Source organism: Somniosus microcephalus, chromosome 15, assembly GCF_052327205.1.
Source record: "Somniosus microcephalus isolate GS21.2 chromosome 15, FLI_Smic_1.0, whole genome shotgun sequence".
In the NCBI taxonomy this organism is placed as follows: domain Eukaryota; kingdom Metazoa; phylum Chordata; class Chondrichthyes; order Squaliformes; family Somniosidae; genus Somniosus; species Somniosus microcephalus.
In genome coordinates this window covers 101,208,098-101,230,317 of record NC_141001.1, presented here as the reverse complement: position 1 = coordinate 101,230,317, position 22,220 = coordinate 101,208,098, and the positions used below count along the sequence as shown (strand labels likewise).

Sequence of the window (22,220 nt, the reverse complement as noted above, 5' to 3'; positions counted from 1 at the left end):
TGGAATACTGTTCTGGTATCCGCACTATAATAAGGATATCGAAGCACTGGAGAAAGTGCAGAAAAGATTTAGAACATAAGAACAGTAGTAGGAGGTTGTTTCCAGAATTAAGAAGACGCAACTATCAGGAAAGATTGAGTGGGTTGGGGTTCTTTTCTCTGGACTGAGAGGAGACCCGATAAGTGGTCTTTAAAATGATGAAGCGTTTTGAATGTAGAGTCCAGAACAAGGGGTCATAAATACAAGATAGCCACTAATAGATCAAATAAAGAATTTTGAAAAAAAAATTCATTACACAGAGAGTGATGAGAATGTTTTACTCATTGCCACATGGAGTGGCTAAAGCAAATAGTATTGATGCATTTAAGGGGAAGCCTGATGCATACGTGAGGGAGAAGGGAATAGAGGATACGGGGAGGCAGAGCGAGAACAGGTAATTTGAGTTAGAGGAGACTCGTGTGGAGCATAAATACTGACATAGACCAGTTGGGCCGAATGGCCTGTTTCTGTGCTGTACATTCTATGTTTAACATGTGGTTCAGCCTAACTGGTCTTGAGGAAAACGGTGGGAGGAATCATTTCTGAAGGGGAAAACAAAAGCACAAAAATTAATTTCAAGAGGCTTGAGGGCAGAGGAAGAGCCAAGCTCCTCTGAACGATTGTAAGAGGCATTTTTAAGGGTCAGTATGTCGACTTGCGAAGAAGAGGGTCTGCCTCCAACACACAATTTCCTGATCGGTTTAAATAAATTGTTAAGCGAGGGTCTTTCAGTTGGGCGAGAGGCGTTGCAATGAATGTCTTGATTTTTTTTTTATATCTTCTCGTTATGATAAATTCTGTCTGTGGGGTTAGGAGCACTGGGCAACAGAGCAGAGCTTACAACAGAAAGTGCTGGAAACACTCAGCAGGTGAGGCAACATCGAGGAGAGGAGAAACAGACTCGACGTTTCGGGTTGAACCCTTCGCAGGAACAATGTAAGAGGCCGAGTCACTTTAATTCTCCCCTCCACTCCCACTCTGATCTTTCCGTCCTCGGCCTCTTGCATTGTTCCAATGAAGCTCAGAGTAAGCTTGAGGAACAGCACCTCATTTTTCGATTAGGCACTTTACAGCCTTCTGGACTCAACATCGAGTTCAACAATTTCAGACTATAAATTGGCCTCTGTATTTCTTTTTTCTCGTTTCCTCACATGGTAGCTGTTAATGTTGCTGCCATCATCATTCACACATCATCTAGAGTCATCTTTTGTTTCTTAACTTGTCCCATTACCTCTCCTTTTGCCTTGCACCATCATCCCTTTTGTCTCGATCTCTCCTGCCTTCCATCCCATCACAGACCTTCCCTTTGTTCTTTCCTCCCCTCCCCCCCTTTCCCTGCCCCTGCTTAAAAATCTCTCCTCCCTAACCTTTTCCAGTTCTGACGAAGGGCTCAACCCAAAACGTTGACTCTCTTTCTCCTCTCCTCGATGCTGCCTGACCTGCTGAGTGCTTCCAGCACTTTCTGTTGTCATTTCAGATTTCCAGCATCTGCAGTATTTTGCTATTGTGACAGAGCAGAGCTGTTGGTTGTGAGGTTTGTGGTCTCTACTGTGTGCGTGTGTGTGTGTGAGAAAGAGCGAGAGCTTGAAAGGTAGTTTGGTGTGTGCTTTTAAAATAATCTTCTCTTCCAAGCTGCGTCAAAAATAGAGAACGTGGTCCAGACTGCAGACACTACCTTTGTATCTGTATAGCACTTGGAGCACTGATCCTTTGGCAACCCGTGAATCGCTTGAGCTGGCCCGCCACAGAAACCACTTCCTGTGGTGCACTTCCCGCCCATCACTTTTTTAAACTATTTAAACAAAAAAAATTGTGTTTTTAATTTGGTCTTTTCCTTCAGTGAAACGAAGCTTGTAATTACCAAAGATGTTTTCAGTTTTTACATTTGTGAAGCTGAAGTGGTAAAAGGGTTATCTGTTCGCTTCGGTCTTTTGAAAGTTTTCATTGAGAGTCCACCATACTTCACAGAGCTCATACGCACAAGTGTGACCGCACCAGTGTGGGAACTACTTCCTCACCGGCCTGTTCGCAATAGTCACAAGGTGTACCATGTCACCCGGTATCGCAATGCTGCTGTCACTCTTTGTTTAAACTTAAAAAGGCAAAAGCACAGAGAAATGCTATATTTAAAAAAAAACTCAAAACATATAAAAATATCAAAAATTATCCCTCAAAAATCCCCTCACGAGCTGCATTCAGACGCTCCAGCACATAAATCTGCATAGTCGTAGTGTGTAACAGCTGCACTTGCTATCCATTCGTGTGAATATAACATTTGTCTTTTTTTAAAGTCTTTTATTTAAACAAAGTTTTTACAACTGAAATCCAATAGACCCTTGCATGGGTTCAGCTACAGCACATTTAAGCAAAGCGTGGGTGTTCCACATAACGCAGTCATTACTTATGTGGTACTATGCTGGCTCCCATGTGGAACTCTGCAGGGGTGATCCTAGGCTCCCAATGTGCTCACAGCTGCTGAAAGCACGGGTTTGTGGAATGACCCTTTTAAACGTCTTGTGCTCAACAAACTCTATCCAGTTACGTTCTCGCGAGTGAAATCTTCCCATCTCGTATAGTCTGGGAGCCACTTGTCGCCATCAATAGTGCTTCGTGGGCAACTGATAGGAGGATAGGTGGAGCAGGGCAAGTGTTAAATGCTTCAAGGACACCCTCAAAGCCTCCTTGAAAAGGTGCAACATCCCCACCGACACCTGGGAATCCCTGGCCCAAGATCGCAGAAAGTGGAGGAGAAGGCATCCGGGAAGGCGCCGAACACCTCGAGTCTCTTCGCCGGGAGCAAGCGGAAGCCACGCGCAAACAGCGCAAGGAGCGCTCGTCAACCCAAGCACCCCACCCACCCGCCCCTTCAACCACCGTCTGCCCCACCTGTGACAGAGACTGTAGGTCCCGCATTGGACTCATCAGTCAGAGAAGAGAAGAGAGAAACCTCTCTGTTTAATAAACCAGAATTTTGGTAAGGAAATTGAATTGTACCCAGCATAATGGGGACACACGTGTTAAATGCATGTTACAATGGAATTCGTTGTTGAATGCGAGCTGCTTTTTAGGTTGCTTGATCAAAAAGAACTGCAGTGGGATTGACTCGGGTACCGATAATCAGTCTGATTGTGTGCTTATCACTGAACGCATAAGGCCCTAGATATTCGGCTGCGCAGAGCCCGTTTTTTGGATGCTAAACGTCTTCCTAAGCGTCCAATATGGCGGGCAGGAAGTGCACGCTCATTACAAGCCGGTAGTGCATTGCACGGCATATTGGTGAAGGACAAAAAAAAATCAGCGTGCAGTGCTCACGCCTGAAATAGGCAATGCGGCCTTTTGGATATGCAAATAAGGGATCTAACACCATATGTGAGGCCCCCACTGCAAGATTGCTTTGCCCTGAGGAAGCCAGAGTTGATTGAACTCAGGAAACCAGGTCTATATGTGACCTTAAAGGGGCCCCTATTACCCACAGGTAAGATTTTAAAAGTATAGTTACCTGAATGTGGAGCGCTCCTCCCAACCACACATTAAGAATTCTGCCAGCCGCCGATACCCCCATGCTAATCGCTGCCGCTCCCTCTCTTCCCCCGCCCCTGCTGATCGCTGGCACTTCCCTGCCCCTCGTCGCCTGCACTGCCTCCCAACCTGGCCACCCGCTCACCTGATGAACTCGATGTAAATGAGGCCCGAGACCCAATTTCGGGGGGCAGGGACCGGGCCCGCCCAAATTTGGGTGCCAGTGGTTCTTCCAACCAAGCTGTTGTGACAGTAACCCGAATGGAATAACTAGGAAGCAGAATAGACAGCACAAAAAGCTGGCCATTCGGCCCAACTAGTCTGCTGGTTTTTATACTCCACACGAGTCTATGTAGAAATAACTGATGCGTGATGTCTGGAACAAACTGCTACATATTTTCACACAGTCGCACTTTTTCCCAGGTCAGTTATTTATGTCATAGCTTGGTATCAGACCATACAAAATACATAAAAAAACAGTGATGCTTATGACTATGGATGTGGCAGAATGATACAGTTACAATTTTTGCTTTTTCTGAGTGACTACGTTCTATTAATATCCCTGCGTCCCTTCCACCAGCATGACCCACTGCTGAGGAGACCTCTAGGCAGTACAATTAAATCTTACCAAGACTTTTTTTTTCTGTACATGATTTGCAGGTGTTTTTGTACATGTGTGCGCCTGATATTTGTCACAAGTTCCTACCTGGCTATGTCGGTGGAGCACAGGATGGTGCGCTTACTCCTGCAGGTAAGATTAATCTCTCAGTTTGTTTTGTCAGGCAGTAAAAAACCCATCCAAGCCACATTGCTTTGATAGGTTGTTGATTGCAATAAAGACAAGAGGAGATGGCCAGTGTAGTGCAAAACAAGACCACTTGCTCAGGGATATCTTCTTATTCAAAGTATGTGGCTTGACTCCATTAAACGTGCGCTCCCACTTGGCCTAGTACTACAAAGTTTTGTTTTGTTAACATCTGTTAATCATTTGGGCGTGAAAGAGATTGCTTCTGTTCTAAAATAGATACTTGGTTTTTTTATATATCGAATTCTCAAAGTACATCCACATTTGCTCTGAACTCATTTTGATTGCATGGCGGTTGCATGAGGAGTGCATCAATACATCCAGGTTTCTTGGCATGCCTGTGGTGGTTCCACAGTGAGGATCACGAAAGGGAAGCAGGCAGCTTGTTTGGTCTTGGTTTTTGGGGAATAATTAGGCCTGCGGAAGAGGGGACGGGGAGGGGAGAAGCTCAGCATAGTAGTGGTCATGTGGGTTGAGGTCATTGCCCTTCATGGTCAGCGGGTGGGTCAATGTGATGTGGGGGGTAATTATGTATGGTCGTGTCTATTCGCAACACCAAAGTTCTGATTGGTCACCTTGGATGACAAGACCTGGTTTCTGATTGGTCCCCTTGGGGGACAAGACACACCAAGCAGTTTCTCTGGAATGTGTAATTAGATCCTGCCTGCCTACGTAATCGGTTACTTTGCAAAGTGTAATTCGAGCCATTCTGACTGCCAGGCTCCAGACAGCACAGAGCTCACATAGAACAGGGCTCAACCTCGTGGGTTAAGACCTTCTCCCATACCCTGCCCAATTTCCTGATCTCCCCCCCCGCCCCCCCCCCCCCCCCCCATCCACCCTGCCCAAGTTCCTGACCTCCTACCCGCCCCGAGTTTCTGACGACTTCCTCCTCCCACCACCGAGTTCCTGATCTTCTCTCTTTCCCCCCACCCCGAGTTCCTGACCCCTTCTTCGCTCCCACCGAGTTCCTGACCTTCTCTCCCCCAACCGAGTTCCTGACCTCTCTCTTCCCCCCCCCCTCCACCCCGAGTTCCTGACCTCTCTCTTTTTCCCCCCCCCCCGCGTTCCTGACCCCTCTCTTCCCCTCCCCCCCCCCCCCGAGTCCCTGACCCCTCTCCCTCCCACCCAAGTGCCTGACCTCCTCCTTCCCCCCCCCCACCGAGTCCCTGACCCCTCTCCCTCCCACCCAAGTGCCTGACCTCCTCCGTCCCCACCCCCCCCCAAGTTCCTGACCTTCTCTCCCTCCCACCCAAGTGCCTGACCTCCTCCTCCACCCCCCCCAAGTTCCTGACCTTCTCTCCCCACCCCCACCCCCCCACCGTTCCTGACCTCTCTTCGCTCACCCCCCCCCCCCCCCCGTTCCTGACCACCTATCCCCTCTGATTCCCCCTCCTCTCTCTCTCCCCCTCCGATCCTGTTGTCCCACGGGGCTTGAGGAAAGCGTGGCCCACGCTGCACTGCAGGCTGCAACTGTTGGTACTGCACATGTGCAGGAGAGGAGCAGATGTGCATGCACAGCTCCGGTATACCGCACGCATGCGCAGAAGGCCACAGAAATGTTTGTGCAGATAATCACTTTGATTATGTATTGAATTGGCTGTAAAGGGATGTCCTGAGGTTGTGAAAGGTGCTATATGAATGCAAGTCTGACTGTTTTTTCTTTCTTTCTTTCGAGCAGCTGACTTGCACAGAAACTTCTGCCAATGAAGCTTTTGAATTGGCAGCTCAGAATTGTGCAAGAATGGTCTACATTGCCTGCAATGTTCCCACACAGCCGCGCAGCGACCTGCAGGTCCCGTGCAGCCCGCTCCATGGCATTCTAATGGCAAAAACTACGCATGCGCGGTAATTTCAATAGGCTGCGCAGCCCCTTACAGGGGCGTACGCCCCCCCAAAATAATTACGGGGAACATTGCGTAACTCCCACTTTTTTGGCTACCTTTTTGAGAGAAACTTTGCTTTTGAAAGTACATATCTGTGGCAAGGGTAATTATAGGTTCCCTCCAGCCTTTCCAAGACAAGTGAGCTCATTAAGCAGTTATTATCCGATCTGCATGTCTAGCTGTACTTGATAGAACTTGTGTGTAGGGACTGCGGCCAAACCAGACTTCTAATAGTCGGCGGTATGGTATGACAGCAGGTCTTGCTGGTTAATGGAGAAGTAACCCATCCTTCAGTTAGAGTCTGTTAGGGAAGGTGGTGTGGGGAAGGCTACTGCAATATACAGGAAACTTTGGTTTATCCGGAGGTTGTATGTCCGGAAACCTCGATCCACCGGCAGAAATCAGGAGCTGTTTTGTTAGGGCTTTTTTCTTCTCGTGGCTTTTTTTTTTTAACAGTCAGGCTCTGGAAAGTCTCTCTGAAGCTGTTGCTAAGCTACAGAGATGCTTCCATGGTACGGGCCGACTGTTTAGAAGCTGTTGCTAAGCAACAGTGTTTGTTGTCAGATACGGAGATGAAAACCTCCGTATCCTTCAGAATTAGCGCTGGTTTGTCCGGCAGTTTTGATAGATCGGCAACAGCTCGGTCCCGTCGGTGCCGGATATCACAAAGTTTCCTGTATTCTGAATTGTTTTTCAAAAAAATATGAAGCCTAAAATAATGTCTTTGCTCTGCAGGTCTGATCAATAAATATGAGATCAATGGTCTACAGGCGTGGATCATTACCCATGTGGTCTGGTTTGCTAATGCCAACTACCTCCACTGGTTCTCTCCCACCATCATGTTTGATCATTGGATCCCTCTGTTGTTGTGTGCCAACATCCTGGGCTATGCTGTGGCGACATTTGCAATGATGAAGGCGTACCTCTTTCCCACTAACGCCAAAGACTGGTAAGAATTTAATCTGTAACGTGTATTGAAGAATTGTTCAATGACAACCTGTTCTCGGCTCGTTGTCATCACTGGCCGTCCCTCCAATGCTCTGTTTTAAAAGCTGAACATGCAGGTTTATTGAAGCAGTTTGCAGAATAATAATAAAACGTGTATGTGCTAGTTGACATTGTAAATGGTTCCCCTCTCCTTGGTCACTGTCTCCCGTCACTTTCAAAACTGCTGTTATCGCCCCTGTCATGAATCTTACCTCACTGGGCGGCCAGCTGGTGGCGCCATCCAAGGAAAGTATAAATACTCGGGCGTGGGCCCAGCTTGCTCAGGACGTTTTTGTAACCAGGAACTAGTGATGTAACATGGTTGTGAAACAGTTGCTTAAAGCCTTGTTTTATACTCAAACCAAGTGCTTAGTAGTTTTCTTGCGTCAGCCCCATACTTTATAACTTTTTTTACAAAAAGCACCCTTGGCCTCTCTGTCCTTCCAAACGAATGCCTCATCTCCAACCTCCCATTCCTCTCCACAGTCCTTGAACATATAGTTGCCTCCTATATCCATGCACACGTCTCCTCGAACTCTGAAATATAAACAGAAAACGCTGGAAACACTCAGCAGGCCAGGCAGCATCCGTGGAGAGCGAAACAGCGTTAACGTTTCAGGTCTTGGACCCTTCGTCAGAACTGGAAAAAGCTGGAGATGTAATATTAAGCAGGTGCAGAGACAGGGGGTTAGGGGGTGGGTTGGGAGGGGAGGAACATACTGTGCCTATGTAAGAGGCAGGAAAGATAAAGGCCGAGAAATTCAGTTAGCGCCAGCCGCTAGCGCCTTAGGAGGAGGAGAAGTGGGGCGCGAAGCGGCTAGCGCCCGGGCGCGGCGCGATCTGCGCCTCTCGCGAACTTCAGTCAAGATTTAGCGGCAGCGCAAAACCGTAGCGCCCGCTCAGATGCGCGCACAGATCCTGACGTCATTTCATGGTGCAATGCCCTTGGTGCGCCCCGAACCGGAACTTCAGTGGCGCCCCCCCTTCTGTGCGCCTGGTGCCCCCAGCGACTGGTAGAATGGAACGGTTCCCAGTTGCTGCGGGGTGCGGCGGGGTGCTATTTAAAGGGGACTCTTCCTCCATTCTTTGTGGCAGCCATTTTGTTCCACTCCTGTGTGAGAGAGATATTTGGAGAGAGACAAAGGGAGAGAGGTTTCTGCTTTGACTCCGCGCTCGCACAGGTACTTCTGGCTTCAGGCCAGAGCTTTGCAGTTGGATTTAACTTTCAGTGCCATAGCCTTGAGTCGCCACATATAATGGGGGCTGCAATGGGTGGAAATGTTGGCTTTCTGCATTGCATTCAAAGGGCTCAGAGATGCCGTGAGAGAGTGCCAGTCATGGCCAGACGGAGAAGGGCCAACAGGCGTCGGCACAGGAGGCCTTACCCACCCAGGGTATACCGCCAGCAGTTCTCATATCTGAACATGTCTGAGGAACAGTGTGTTCGGAGGCTGCGATTCAGAAGGGAGGTGGTCACTGAGATCTGCCACCTGCTTCAGAGAGATCTGCAGCCACAGCTGAGGAGCAGGACGTCTCTGTCGGTGGCAGTGAAGGTGACGGTGGCTCTCAACTTCTATGCCACCGGCTCCTTCCAATCCGCTACTGGGGACATTGCCAATATCTCCCAGTTCGCGGTACATTGCTGCATCCGCCAGGTGACGAATGCCCTCTTCAGAAGGAGACGTCCGTACATCTCCTTCCCCATGACCCTGGACAAGCAGCAAGAGCGTGCAATGGGATTTGCAAGAATAGCGGGCTTCCCCATGGTCCAGGGCGCCATTGACTGCACGCATGTGGCTTTGCGGGCACCTCTACAGAATGCCGAGGATTACCGCAGCCGGAAGGGCTACCATTCGCTCAACGTCCAGTTGGGGTGTGACCACAGGCAACTCATACTAGCTGTCAATGCCCGCTTTCCAGGCAGCAGCCACGATGCCTACATCCTGCGCCAGACTTCTGTGGCAGACATTTTCGAAGCCCCAGCTCACCCAGGAGGCTGGCCTCTCGGGGACAAGGGATATCCTTTGTGCACCTGGCTGATGACCCCGCTCCGTGCGCCCAGCACCCCTGCTGAAGAACGATACAATGACAGCCATCAAGCTACCAGGAACATCATTGAGCACACAATCGGCGTGCTCAAGCAACAGTTCTGCTGTCTGGACTGTTCCGGAGGAGCCCTACAGTACTCGCCTGAGCGAGTCTCCCATTTCATTGTAGTGTGCTGCATGCTGCACAACCTGGCTATCCTCAGGACTCAGCCACTGCCAGCAGACATTGGAGGACCACCAGAGGAGGAGGAGGAGGAGGAGGAGCACCAGGACGGGAGGGAGGCACAAAGTGCAAGGGCCGTCCGTCGGCAGATTATTGCAACTCGGTTCTAGGCCCCCTCTCGGGGAATGGCTTGTGCCAATGAAAGAACATGAATGGAGTCGCTCCGCAAACCCTCAGCCGGTCATGGCAACAAATAGTTCAAAGTGCAAACATGGACAATCTGAATAAAGCAAATTTTTTATTTTACAAACTCTGTGCCCTTCCCGCATGACAAACAAATTCAGAGAAACCCCTCAAAAAACATTCAGACACATAACTGGCTCTCACAACCTTGAGAAAATGAAAAAAACAGTTAAACAAAAATGTCCATGATTCTTGGCCTTCATATAAAAAACAAACACAACATTCTCGGCCTTCATATAAAAAAAACATTTTGCCAAACCTTCTACTTTTTCGCCTGCGAGGGTGATCCGCCTCGCTTCCGCGATTGGCCCCTTCCCGCCCTGCAGCTCCTCCTCAATGGGAGCCCAGTGGCTGCAGCAAGGCTGGGGGAAGGCTGCTGAGGGTCAGATGGTGAGACAGCAGATGCCCTTGGGGGACGATCTGGGCCTGGAGGGCTCGGCTTCTGACTGCTCCAACTCTGCTTGGGCGGCAGCAGTCTGTCCTATGGGTGGTGGCAGCTGCAGTGGAGGAGTGACAGTGTTGGCTGCAGGAATGCGGCCAACCTGACCGAGCACAGGCACTCCCTGGTCGGCCGATACACTGGCACTCGCACGGGTCAGCACTGAAGCATGCACAGCAATCTGCTGTAGCACAGACTGCTGGGCTGCTGCGGCGCGGCGAGGGCCCCGTCGATGCCTGGATGATCCAGCGAGGGTGGCAGCAGTTAGTGCCCGTGTGGCCCTGGTCTGTGTCTGCATCACACCAGCCAGTGAATGCATGGCACGACTGAGCACTTGGCTGGAAGCCGCCCGTGATGCCGCGAAGTCCTGCAGACTCCTGGCCTGTGCTGCCCCGAATTCCTGAACACTCCTTGCCAGTGACTCGAGTCAGGCATCCTTGCCGCTGCAGCCATGAGCTCAGTGTGCCTGCACTCAGCCTGGGCGCCCATTTCACCAAGGAGCCACACCTCCTCTGCGCTCACCATAGCAGGACTGGAGGCCGCATTCACCCTCCGGGGAGAAGGCCGCCGAGCTTCCCCACCCCTCCCGCGTTGCTGCAGCCCACTGGGCCCTGGAGCTTCACCCTCATCAGACCCTTCCCCCCTGCTCCCCTCCAGGGAAGACGTGTCCCCATCATGGCCATGGGCTGCGTCGGCTGAGGGTGGCACTGATGGGCCGGCTTCCTCTTCCTCCTCCTCGAATTCTGAATCAGACACAGTGCCAGCTTGAGGGCCCGCCTCCTCACCTGGCAATTCATCATCTGAAAGCAGGGAGACACAAGAGTTGCTTTAGAGAGAGGACGGACTCCAAGTACACTGTCAAGCCCTGATCTTGCTTGCACAGCCTCCCATGGTGGAATAACCCTGACAGTGTGTAAAGTGCTGAATGTGCAAGTGATTTTTATGAGAGTCCCATAGCTGTTGGATGAGGGCTGGGCATTGGGGCTTTCAGGTCCCTTTGGCCATAAAGTGAGGTGCACATGCAGGGATGAAGAGGATACTGGAAAGGGTACTCGCCCTGACAACCCGAGTGAGGTCGTTGAACTTTTTTCTGCATTGCACAGGAGTCCTGGCAACCATGCTGTTGGAGGTCACCCTGTTTGCCACCTCCCTCCAGGCTTTTCTATACTCGCTGGGCAGCGGCCTCCTGCCACTATCAGGGAAGAGGACAGGTCGCCTGCGCTCCACTGCACCAACCAGTAGCTTCAGGGCACCCTCGCTGAAGCGCTGCGCTTGCTCCCTAGCCTTATCCATAGTCCTGGGTGTTGAACTGGTGAAGCAGCTATGTTCAGGCCTTGATTCAGGGCTGCAGTGTGCAGGGTGTCGCAGCAAAACAAATTGACCCTCCCCCTTTAAGAGCTGACCGGCGCCAGCGTGTCTGCCTTCAATCAGCAACTCGCCGCACCTGTGCTGCGCCCGCCCTCAGTGGTAGCGCCCCGGCTCGCCGGCTTAGCGCCTTATGATAGTCGTGCACCGCCTGCTTTAGCGCAGCAGCAACCTCTTGGGGCGATGCAACTCAATTTCGGTGAAGGTGGCGCTAAGTTGCGCCGGTCGCTAAATTTTAGCGATCGCCTGGCTGCAGCACCCCAAACGTGGCGATACTGAATTTCTAGGCCAAACTGTTGCAAATGGGGATGGCAAAATCATACAGCATGAAAAATGGGGGCAGGGGTTATAGTTTGAAATTGTTGAACTCAATGTTGAGTACAGAAGGCTGTAAAGTGCCTAATCGAAAGATGAGGTGCTGTTCCTCAAGCTTACGGTGAGCTTCATTGGAACAGTGTAAGAGGCCGAGGACAGAGAGATCAGAGTGGGAGTGAAGCGGTGAATTAAAGTGACCGGTGACCAGAAGCTCAGGGTCACCCTTACGGACTGAACGGAGGTGTTCCGCAAAGCGGTCGCCCAATCTGCGTTTGGTCTCCCCAATGTAGAGGAGATTGCATCGTGAGCAGCGAATACAGTATACTAGATTGCAAGAAATACAAGTAAATCGCTGTTTCACCTGGTAGGGGTGTTTGGGGCCCTGGACAGTGGGAAGGGAGGAGGTAAAAAGGCAGGTGTTGCTCACTACTCTGGTCTGGTATGCACCCCTCCCCAGCACTGCAACAGCCCTAGCGAAAGCCACAACAACATTCTCTGTGACGGTCATTCCGAACATTCTTCAAGTTCCTCCACCTCTCTGCAGCTTTTGACAAATCTCCTTCCTCCAAAAGCATCTCCTCTGTTGTCCAGCTCAGTGGGAATGCCCTGGCTTGGTTGCACTCTTAACCTATTTGATCATACCCAGACCATCTCTGCCAAAAGCTTCTCTTTGCATCCCTGATCTAACCTTGGCCACCCCTCCCCCCCACCTCTTCCTCATTCGCGTACTGCCCCCTTGGTGACATAATCTGCAGCTGTGGGGCCAGGTTCCACGTGTATGCTGATGATGGCCAGCTCTACATCTCCACCACCTCTCCCGACCCCTTCATTGCCTCTGTGCTGTTGACTGCCCATCCAACATCCAAACTTAGATGAGCTGCAGCTTCCTGCAAGCTTAAATAAAAACAGAGAATGCTGGAAACACTCAGCAGGGCAGGTAGCATCTGCGGAGAGAGGAACAGAGGGTTAACGTTTCCGGTCGATGACCTTTCATCAGAACACTGAAACAATAACACTACCTTCCTCTCTCCACAGATGCTGCCTGGCCTGCTGAATCTTTCCAGCATTTTCTGTTTTTATTTCAGATTTCCAGTATTTGCACAGGAGTCATAGAGTCATAGGAACAGGAGAAGGCCATTCAGCCCCTCGAGCCTGTTCCGCCATTCAGTCAGATCATGGCTGATCTGTATCTTAACTCCGTTTACAGGAAACTTTGTGCTATCCGGCACCGACGGGACCGAGCTGTTGCCGTCCCATCAAAAGTGCCAGACAAACCAGCGCTAATGTTGAAACATATGGAGATTTTGAGCTCCGTATCTGGCAACAAACCCTGTTGCTTAGCAACAGCTTCTAAACAGACGGCCGTACCTTGCAAGTGTATCTGTAGCTTAGCAACAGCTTCAGCGAGACCTTGCAGAGCCTGACTGGTTGGAAAAAAAAAGCAACGAAAAGAAAAAAAACCTAACGAAACGGCTCCTGATTTTTGCCGGTGGCTCGAGCATTCCGGACAGTTAACCTCCGGATAAACCAAAGTTTCTTGTACCTGCCTTTCATCCATATCCCTTGATCCAGTCTTCAGTATTTTTCTTTTTGTTTTATTGCTCCAGCTAAACACTTGTCTTCAGCCCTCGCCACTAAGATCCTACCCTCGCCTGGGGTTGCCAACACTGGACATATTCCTTGAGGTTTCATCACATGACCGCCAATGCCCCGCCCAGTTAAAGAGCCTTTTTTTTATCCTTCTCCGATATTTTTATAACTCATAAACGCAAACTAAAAATTCCAACATTTTTTTTTAATGCTTCCTATGATTTTTTTATAAGAACATAAGAAATAGGAGCAGGAGTAGGCCAATCGGCCCCTCGAGCCTGCTCCGCCATTTAATAAGATCATGGCTGATCTGATCCTAACCGCCAATCTACTATCACAGAACCATCTCCTGAATCTAACAGAATTAGACACACGAAATAGGAGCAGGATCAGGCTACACGGCCCCTGGGCCCGCTCCGCTACCCACAGGGCCATGTCCGATCCGAACCTAGACTCATGTCCAAATTCCTGCCCGCTCCCCGTAACCCTTAATTCCCTTTACTTCTAGGAAACTGTCTATTTCTGTTTTAAATTTATGTAATGATGTAGCTTCTACAGCTTTTTGGGGCAGCATATTCCATGGACCTACCACCCTCTGAGTGAAGTAGTTCCTCCTCATCTCAGTTTTGAAAGAGCAGCCCCTTATTCTAAGACTATGCCCCCTAGTTCTAGTTTCACCCATCATCGGGAACATCCTCCCCGCATCCACCCGATCCAACCCCTTCACAATCTTATATGTTTCAATAAGATCGCCTCTCATTCTTCTGAACTCCAATGAGTAGAGTCCCAATCTACTCAACCTCTCCTCATATGTCCATCCCCTCATCCCCGGGATTAACCGAGTGAACCTTCTTTGTACTGACTCGAGAGCAAGTATGTCCTTTCTTAAGTATGTCCTTTCTTAAGTATGGACACCAAAACTGTACGCAGTATTCCAGGTGCGGTCTCACCAATACCTTGTACAACTGAAGCAATACCTCCCTATTTTTATATTCTATCCCCCTAGCAATGAAAGCCAACATTCCATTGGCCTTCTTAATCACTTGCTGCACCTGCATACTAACCTTTTGAGTTTTGTGCACCAGGACCCCCAGATCCCTTTGTACTTCAGTACTTTCCAGTTTCTTGCCATTAAGATAATAGCTTGCTCTACGATTTTTCCTGCCAAAGTGCATAACCTCACACTTTCCAGTATTGTATTCCATCTGCCAAATCTCTGCCCACTTACTTAGCCTGTCTATGTCCCCTTGCGGGTTTTTTATGTCCTCCTCACTCACTACTTTCCCTCCCATCTTAGTATCATCTGCAAACTTTGATATGTTACACTCGGTCCCCTCCTCCAAATCGTTAATATAGATTGTAAAGAGTTGGGGACCCAGCACTGACCCCTGCGGAACACCACTAGTTACTGATTGCCAGTCTGAGAATGAACCATTTATCCCAACTCTCTGCCTTCTGTTAGATAGCCAATCCTCTATCCATGCCAGAATATTACCCCCAATCCTGTGATTTTTTATTTTATGCAATAATCTTTTGTGTGGCACCTTGTCAAATGCCTTTTGGAAGTCTAAATACACTACGTCCACTGGTTCCCCTTTATCCACCCTATACGTTACTTCCTCAAAGAACTCCAGCAAATTTGTCAAACATGACTTCCCCTTCATAAAACCATGCTGACTTTGTCCTATTAAATGATGATTATCCAAATGTCCTGTTACTGTCTCTTTAATAATGGACTCCAAAATTTTACCTACCACAGATGTTAGGCTAACCGGTCTATAGTTTCCAGCCTTCTGTCTACTGCCCTTTTTAAATAAGGGTGTTACATTAGCAGTTTTCCAGTCTGCCGGGACCTTTGCTGAGTCCAGGGAGTTTTGGAAAATTATTACCAATGCATCCACAATCCCTACCGCCACTTCCCTCAAAACCCTAGGATGTAAGCCATCAGGTCCAGGTGATTTATCCGCCTTGAGTCCCATTATTTTACCGAGTACCACTTCTTTAGTGATTTTGATCGTGTTTAGCTCCTCCCCCCCCTATAGCCCCCTGTTTGTCCAGTGTTGGGATATTCTTAGTGTCCTCTACTGTAAAGACTGATACAAAATATTCATTCAGTGTTTTTGCCATCTCCATATTTCCCACCATTAATTTCCCGGTCTCATCCTCTAAGGGACCAACATTTACTTTAGCCACCCTTTTTCTTTTTATATAACTATAAAAACTCTTACTATCTGTTTTTATATTTTTTGCTAATTTACTTTCATAATCTATCTTCCCTTTCTTAATCAATCTTTTTGTTATTTTTTGCTGTCTTTTAAAGTTTTCCCAATCCTCTATCCTCCCACTAGATTTGGCTACCTTATATGCCCTTGTTTTTAGTCGAATACTATCCTTAATTTCTTTACTTCGCCACGGATGGCTGTCTTTTCTTTTACACCCTTTTCTTCTCAGTGGAATATATATTTTTTGGAAGTTGTAAAATAACTCCTTAAATGTACACCACTGATCATGTATCGTCTTACCCTTTAATCTAATTTCCCAATCCACTCTACTCAATTCCGCTCTCACACCTTCATAGTCTCCTTTATTCAAGCTTAGCACGCTTGTTTGAGATCCAACCTTCTCACCCTCTAATTGAATATGGAATTCAACCATGTTATGGTCACTCATTCCAAGGGGATCCTTTACTAGGACATTTTTAATTAATCCTGTCTCGTTACACAGGACCAGATCTAAGGTTGCTTGCCCCCTGGTCGGTTCAGTTACATACTGCTCAAGAAACCCATCCCTAATACACTCAATGAACTCATCCTCAAGGCAGCCCTGCACAATTTGATTTGTCCAATTAATATGATAGTTAAAATCCCCCATAATTATAGATGTTCCCTTATTACAAGCCTCAACTATTTCCTGATTGATACTCCGTCCAACAGAGTTGCAACTGTTCGGAGGCCTATAGACTACGCCCACTAGTGTTTTTTCCCCCTTATTATTCCTTACCTCCACCCAAACTGTTTCATTATCCTGATCTTTTGACCCAATATCATTTCTCTGTATTACAGTGATTCCTTCCTTTATTAACATAGCCACCCCACCTCCCCTTCCTTCCTGCCTGTCCTTCCTGATCATTAAATAACCTGGTATGTTTAATTCCCAGGCATTGTCACCCTGCAGCCATGCTTCTGTAATGGCCACAAGATCATACCCATATGTAGTTATTTGTGCCATTAACTCGTCTATTTTGTTACGAATGCTACGTGCATTCAGATAGAGAACTTTCAAATATGTTTTGTGACACTTAGTTCCTGCTTTTGCCCTTTTTATTACTTTACCTTTTACTCCATACCTTCTGCCCCTTCCTGACATGCTCTGGTTTTTAATTTCCCCACTGCTACCTAAGTCTATGACCTTCTCTGTTGTAATTTTTATTATTTGCTCTCTAGGAACCTCCCCGCCCCCCACTAGTTAGTTTAAAGCCCTCTCTACAGCCCTAGTTATATGATCCGCCAGGACTCTAGTCCCAGCACTGGCCAAGTGAAGCCCGTCCCAACGGAACAGCAAAACCCATTTCTCCACACCAGTCTTTGAGCCACGCATTTAACTCTCTAATTTTATTTGTCCTAGCCAAATTCGCTCGTGGCTCAGGTAATAATCCAGAGATTATTACCCTTGAGGTTCTGTTTTTTAATTTGACCCCGAGCTGTTCATACTCCTTTAACAGAACCGGCTTCCTAGTCCTATCTACGTCGTTTGTACCAACATGGACCACGACAACTGGATCCACACCCTCCCACTGCAAGTTTCTTTCCAGCCCAGAGGAGATGTCCTTAACCCTGGCACCGGGTAGGCACCACAGCCTTCGGGACTCTCGCTCTCGGCTGCAGAGAACTCTATCTATCCCCCTAATAATACTATCCCCTACCACTACAACATTTCTAGTTACTCCCCCCTCTTGAATGGCCCCCCGTTCCACAGTGCTGTGGCCAGGTTGCTCATCCTCCCTGCAGTCCCTGCTCCCGTCCCCACAGGGAGTAAGAACCTCGAACCTGCTGGACAAGAGCAAGGGCTGCGGCTCCTCCAGCTCTACCTCCTGGATCCCCGTACCTGCCTCACGCGTAGTCACACCGTCCTGTCCCTGACCATGGGCTACATCTGAATTAATTAACTTCATAGGTGTGACCACCTCCTGATACACCGAGTCCAGGTACTTCTCCCCCTCCCTGATGTGTCGCAGTGTCTGAAGCTCAGACTCCAGCTCATCAACACGGAGCTGGAGTTCCTGTCGCAGCAGACACTTTTCACAGACGTAATCACCGTGAGCCTCAGTGGGGTTCACCGGCTCCCACATCTCGCAACAGTAACACATCACCTGCTCCATTCTATGTAATTAATTTAAAAATTTTATTGTTAGTTATGGACACCCTCTGCCCGATTATAGATGCTAGTATCCCCTTTAATTAATTGGATTTAATTTAAATCAATCCCTCTAATTACACCAGTTAAATGGTTTACCAACAGTCACTCTGCACCAGAAAGGCCTTATTAACTACAACCCACAGAGTTAAAGTTTGAAAAGAGCACCTAACACCCCACTTACCCTAACTCTCAGCACTCTTTGATGACTCGCACTCAGTGCTTGCTCGCACTAGGACTGGTCTTTTTATACTGTTTGTTTGTTGACAGCCAAATGAGTCACCCCTGCTGATTGGTTAGAAAACTGGTTTCCACTGCCTGCTGTGCCAATTTACTCCTACTGCAGTGTAACCTTGTTTTACTCTTCTTAAACCAACAGAATCCCAAATATTTAACTTTTCCCCTTTACTTAAACTGCTTAAGTAATCTTATCAAGAATGATTTAAAGAGAAATAACAATTAAAGAACTCACACACTTACCCAAAATCACAGCACTCTCTGCTGACTCTCCCGGGTTTGCTCACAGCGGTGTCCTAGAGACTCATCTTCAATTCCTGGAGACTCCAGGGCAATCCAGGAGTGTTGGCAACCCCACCCTCGCCACCGATTTCATCCACTTCCCTGGCTACTGTCTCGAGGCGAACCAGACCTGCGCAAACACGGCATCCTGTTTGACCCCGAGCTGAGCTCCTGATCCCCATACTCTCGCTATCTTCGTAACACCGACTGCCTCTTTCCCTACCTCAGCCCGTCTGCTGCTGGAACCTTCATCCGTGCCTTTATCACTTCGATACTCAACAATTCCGATTATCTCCGTGCTGGCTTCCCATCCTTCTCCCTCCATAAACTTCAGCTCCTCAAACTCTTCGGCCTGTATCCAATCCTGTACAAATTCCTGCTCGCCCATCACTTCTCTCCTCGTTGACTTATACGGGCTCCCAGTCACCTAGTGATTCAAATTTAAATTTCTCCTACATGTGTTAAAATCAGTCCGTAGCTTCAGCCCTCCCTGTGCCTGTAACATTCTCCAGCATCACGACCATTTCCCCACGCCCCACCCCCACCTCCCTGCCCTCCGCCACTGCCTTGAACTCTCTGTTTCTGTGACTCTGGTCTCTTGTGCATCCCCCTGCATCCCTTTGCCCCACCTTTGGTAGCCGTGCCTTCAGTCACCTTGGCCGGACACTCTGCCATTCCCTCCCTAAACCCTTGTGCTTTCCCGCCTCCCTTTTTTCCTTTAAGACAGGACAAATCCAATCTGGCCAATTACCGGCCCATCAGTCTACTCTCAATCATCAGCAAAGTGATGGAAGGTGTCATCGACAGTGCTATCAAGCGGCACTTACTCACCAATAACCTGCTCACTGATGTCCAGTTTGGGTTCCGCCAAGACCACTCGACTCCCGACCCCATTACAGCCTTGGTCCAAACACGGACAAAGGAGCTGAATTCCAGAGGTGAGGCGAGAGTGACTGCCCTTGACATCAAGGCAGCATTTAACCAAGTGTGGCATCAAGGAACCCTAGTAAAACTGAAGTCAATGGGAATCGAGGGGAAAACGCTCCACTGGCTGGAGTCATAACGAGCACAAAGGAAGATGGTTGTGGTGGTTGAAGGTCAATCATCACAGCCCCAGGACATCGCGGCAGGAGTTCCTTAGGGCAGTGTCCTAGGCCCAACCATCTTCAGCTGCTTCATCAATGGCCTTCCTTCCAACATAAGGTCAGAAATGGGGATGTTCGCTGATGACTGCACAGTGTTCAGCGCCATTCACAACTCCTCAGATAATGAAGCAGTCCATGCCCACATGCAACAAGACCTGGATGACGTTCAGGCTTGTGCTGATAAGTGGCAGGTAACGTTTGCGCCACAGAAGTGCCAGGCAATGACCATCTCCAACAAGCGAGAGTCTAACCACCTCCCCATGACATTCAACGGCTTTACCATCGCCAAATCCCCCACCGTCAACCTCCTGGGGGGGTCACCATTGACCAGAAATTTAACTGGACCAGCCACATAAATACTGTGGCAACAAGAGCAGGTCAGAGGTTAGGTATTCTGCAGTGAGTGTCTCACCTCCTGACTCCCCAAAGCCTTTCCACCATCTACAAGGCACAAGTCAGGAGTATGATGGAATACTCTCCACTTGCCTGGATGAGTGCAGCTCCAACAACACTCAAGAAGCTCAACACCATCCAGGACAAAGCAGCCCGCTTCATTGGCACCCAATCCACCACCTTAAACATTCACTCCCTCCACCACCGGCATACCGTGGTTGCAGTGTGTACCATCTACAAGGTGCACTGCAGCAACACACCAAGGCTTCTTCGGTAGCACCTCCCAAACCCACGACCTCTTCCACCTAAAAGGACAAGGGCAGCAGGTGCACGGGAACACCACCACCTCCAAGTTCCCCTCCAAGTCACACACCATCCTGACTTGGAAATATATCGCCGATCCTTCATCGTCACTGGGTCAAAATCCTGGAACTCCCTCCCTAACAGCACTGTGGGAGCACCTTCACCACACAGACTGCAGCGGTTCAAGAAGGTGGCTCACTACCACCTTCTCGAGGGCAATAAACAAATTTTTAAAAAAAACTCCTTAAAACCCACCTCTTTGACCGAACTATCAATCACCCCTCCTAATATTCCCTTCTTTGATGAGGCATCCACATTTCTCCTTGCACCTCTGTGAAGCAATTTGGGCATTTTTCTGTTAAAGATGCTATTTAAATGCATGTTGTTGCTATTTTTGTTGTTGCAAACTGTGAATCAGTGGCCTTGGTCTTAAGCAGAAGCCTGGTAGATACATCCACCCCTCTTTTATGGAATCGCCAACGAACACTTGATAAAAAAGGGACGAGAATACAGTATAAAAGTATTCGCAGTATTACATTGCTGCGTCTATTAAGGCAGAAGTACAATTTTAACTGGTTTATTCCCTTTCTTTAGCAAATTCACTGGCAATTTTTTCTATGACTACATGATGGGAATTGAATTTAACCCACGGATAGGAAAGTGGTTTGACTTCAAGCTGTTCTTTAATGGTCGTCCTGGTATCGTGGCATGGACCCTTATTAACCTTTCCTTTGCTGCCAAACAGCAAGAGCTCTACGGCCAAGTGACCAATTCCATGATCTTGGTGAATGTGCTGCAGGTACAGTATGTTTCCGTTTCCTCCGAAATGGTTAAAAACCTGTTGGGAAGAGCCTCGGAACGCTGCAATGGATGAGAACATTGGCAGGCACTAATGGGTGGAAGTAATTGCTGTTGTAAATGTTCTGATTTGAGTGAGGGCACCGAAAGAACAAAGGGAGGGGTTAGGATTTCTGTTCATGGAAGCTTGCCCTACCTCACAGTGCTGGAAACAGAATTCATAGTAGCTTTTAAAGGGGAAGCAGATTAATGTTTGAGAAAAGGTTTGAGGAAGGCACAGGGGAAATCCTGTTTCTCCTACATGCTGCTCCTCAGCACATTATTCGAAAAAACAATGCCAGGTTCCACATGGACGCTGACGACACCCAGCTCGACCTCGCCGCCACCTCTCTCAACCCCTCCACTGGGAGGAATTTTAACCCCAAAAATCGGTTGGCTTGGGGTCAGGTCAGGTTAAAAAAAATGGAATCCCGACCCTAACCCACCCACCTTCGGTTTTAATGGAGGCGGGACGGGAAGCGGGCAGCCAGCCCGCTCCCAGAAGGGACGGTCGTCCATTTAAATATTATAATGAGGCTGGCTTGCCTGATGGTGATCCACCATAACAAATTTAACTCTGGCTGGCCAGGTTTCCCGAGCCTCGAGGAACCCGCCAGCTAGAGAAAGGCGAGGACGGCTGGCTCCAGGAGGTATGTGTCTTTCCACTGACCTGCTAGATCCAGCGTCCCTGCCTCACCAACACCCAGGCGATCGGAGCCCCCCCCCCACCGAGGGCTCCGATCTACCCACAAACTCCTTCACCCCTCCAGCCCTGATGCTCCTCTGGCCACCGACCAACGCGCCTCCCCCTCCGCGCCGCCCCCGCCCCCCCCCCCCCCCCCCCCATTCCCCGGACCATCCTCTGGCCCCAATTCACCCACCTCCCATCCCCAGCCACAAAATCATCATCCGGCCCCCGATTCAATCCCCCACCCACCCCCCCACCGCCCTCTCTGCGGCCTAGTGCCGCAGGCCTACATGCCTGCAGCCAGCCAGCCTCTCCATTTGGCTAGCTGCAGGCGGGAAACAGAGCTTTAAAATGTTAATCAGGCCCTGCCATTAAATTTGGCAGGGCCTGCGGGAAACCCCTTCTCTCAGGATTCCTGATCACTTTCTAGCCACCCCGCCACCTGCTCGCGACCCGCCTCCAGATTAAAATTCCAGCCACTGTTTCTGATTTGTCACGCTGCTTGTCCGACACCCAGTATTGG

General features: G+C 49.1%; 1 protein-coding gene across 2 annotated transcripts in view; it reads left to right on the top strand.

Moving 5' to 3' along the window:
- dhcr7 (7-dehydrocholesterol reductase) overlaps positions 1-22,220 on the top strand; it is a 54,779-nt gene that overhangs the window by 25,967 nt on the left and 6,592 nt on the right. For both annotated transcript variants that reach the window (XM_086008183.1, XM_086008184.1), the window contains exons 4-6: positions 4,219-4,309; positions 6,985-7,198; positions 20,767-20,971. In XM_086008183.1, coding sequence (XP_085864309.1) covers positions 4,219-4,309; positions 6,985-7,198; positions 20,767-20,971 — 510 coding nt within the window. The remainder of the gene's footprint in view (positions 1-4,218; positions 4,310-6,984; positions 7,199-20,766; positions 20,972-22,220) is intronic.